This window comes from Volvox carteri, assembly GCF_000143455.1.
Source record: "Volvox carteri f. nagariensis unplaced genomic scaffold VOLCAscaffold_23, whole genome shotgun sequence".
In the NCBI taxonomy this organism is placed as follows: domain Eukaryota; kingdom Viridiplantae; phylum Chlorophyta; class Chlorophyceae; order Chlamydomonadales; family Volvocaceae; genus Volvox; species Volvox carteri.
In genome coordinates this window covers 789326-790010 of record NW_003307566.1, presented here as the reverse complement: position 1 = coordinate 790010, position 685 = coordinate 789326, and the positions used below count along the sequence as shown (strand labels likewise).

The window sequence follows — 685 nt, the reverse complement described above, 5'->3', positions numbered from 1 at the left end:
ACGGTTGGCCGCGGAGGTGACGCCGATGTCGGCACTCAGCACGTGCTACGCCAGGTCCTCCAGCAACACGTGGGCAACTGCCGGATCCAACGGCTCACGGGCTAGTGGAATCAGCACGCAACGACGCCCCGCCGCCGCGGCGGCAGCGGCGGCTATCATGGCCGCCGCCGCCATAGCCTCCGGACTTGCTAAAGACACGACGGCAGCTGCGGCGGCAGCGCCTGGAGCAGGAGTGGAGGTGTCGGTTGGGCCAGCGGCGGCGGAGGCGGCGGCGGCAGATGAGGAGGGCTGAGCGGCGGCGAGGGCGGCTGCAGCGGCGGAGGAATTCGGTTGCGGAGGTGGAGCCGGCGTCGCGGCGGTGAGTCGTTGGTCCCTCTCTGCCGCCGTCTCCTGCGCCGCCGCCGCCGCCGCCGCCGCCGCCACCGTAGATGACATCGGATCCGTCACCATGGTGGCGGCGGTGCCGCCGCCGTCGCTCTCTCGCCGGCTGCAACGATCGAGCCCTACCCGCCGCGGCATCGAAGCGCCCTGGCAAGCCACCGAGTCTCGTAACGCCGCCGTCGCCGCCGCGCGCCGTTGCGCACTCCCCCGCGCGTCATCGTCGTCATCGTGGTCCTCCTCCCCATCCGCCACTTCGTCACCAGCCCCGTGTAACAATAGTGAATGCCCCAAGAGCCCCTCATCA

At 71.2% G+C, this 685-nt stretch overlaps 1 protein-coding gene across 1 annotated transcript in view; it reads right to left on the bottom strand.

Annotated features, from left to right (window-relative positions):
* Positions 1-685, bottom strand: part of VOLCADRAFT_91902 (uncharacterized protein) — a gene marked incomplete at both ends in the record, with an annotated part of 7755 nt that overhangs the window by 4264 nt on the left and 2806 nt on the right. Inside the window, one exon of the mRNA XM_002951288.1 lies at positions 99-288. Within this exon, the coding sequence (XP_002951334.1) occupies positions 99-288 (190 nt within the window). The remainder of the gene's footprint in view (positions 1-98; positions 289-685) is intronic.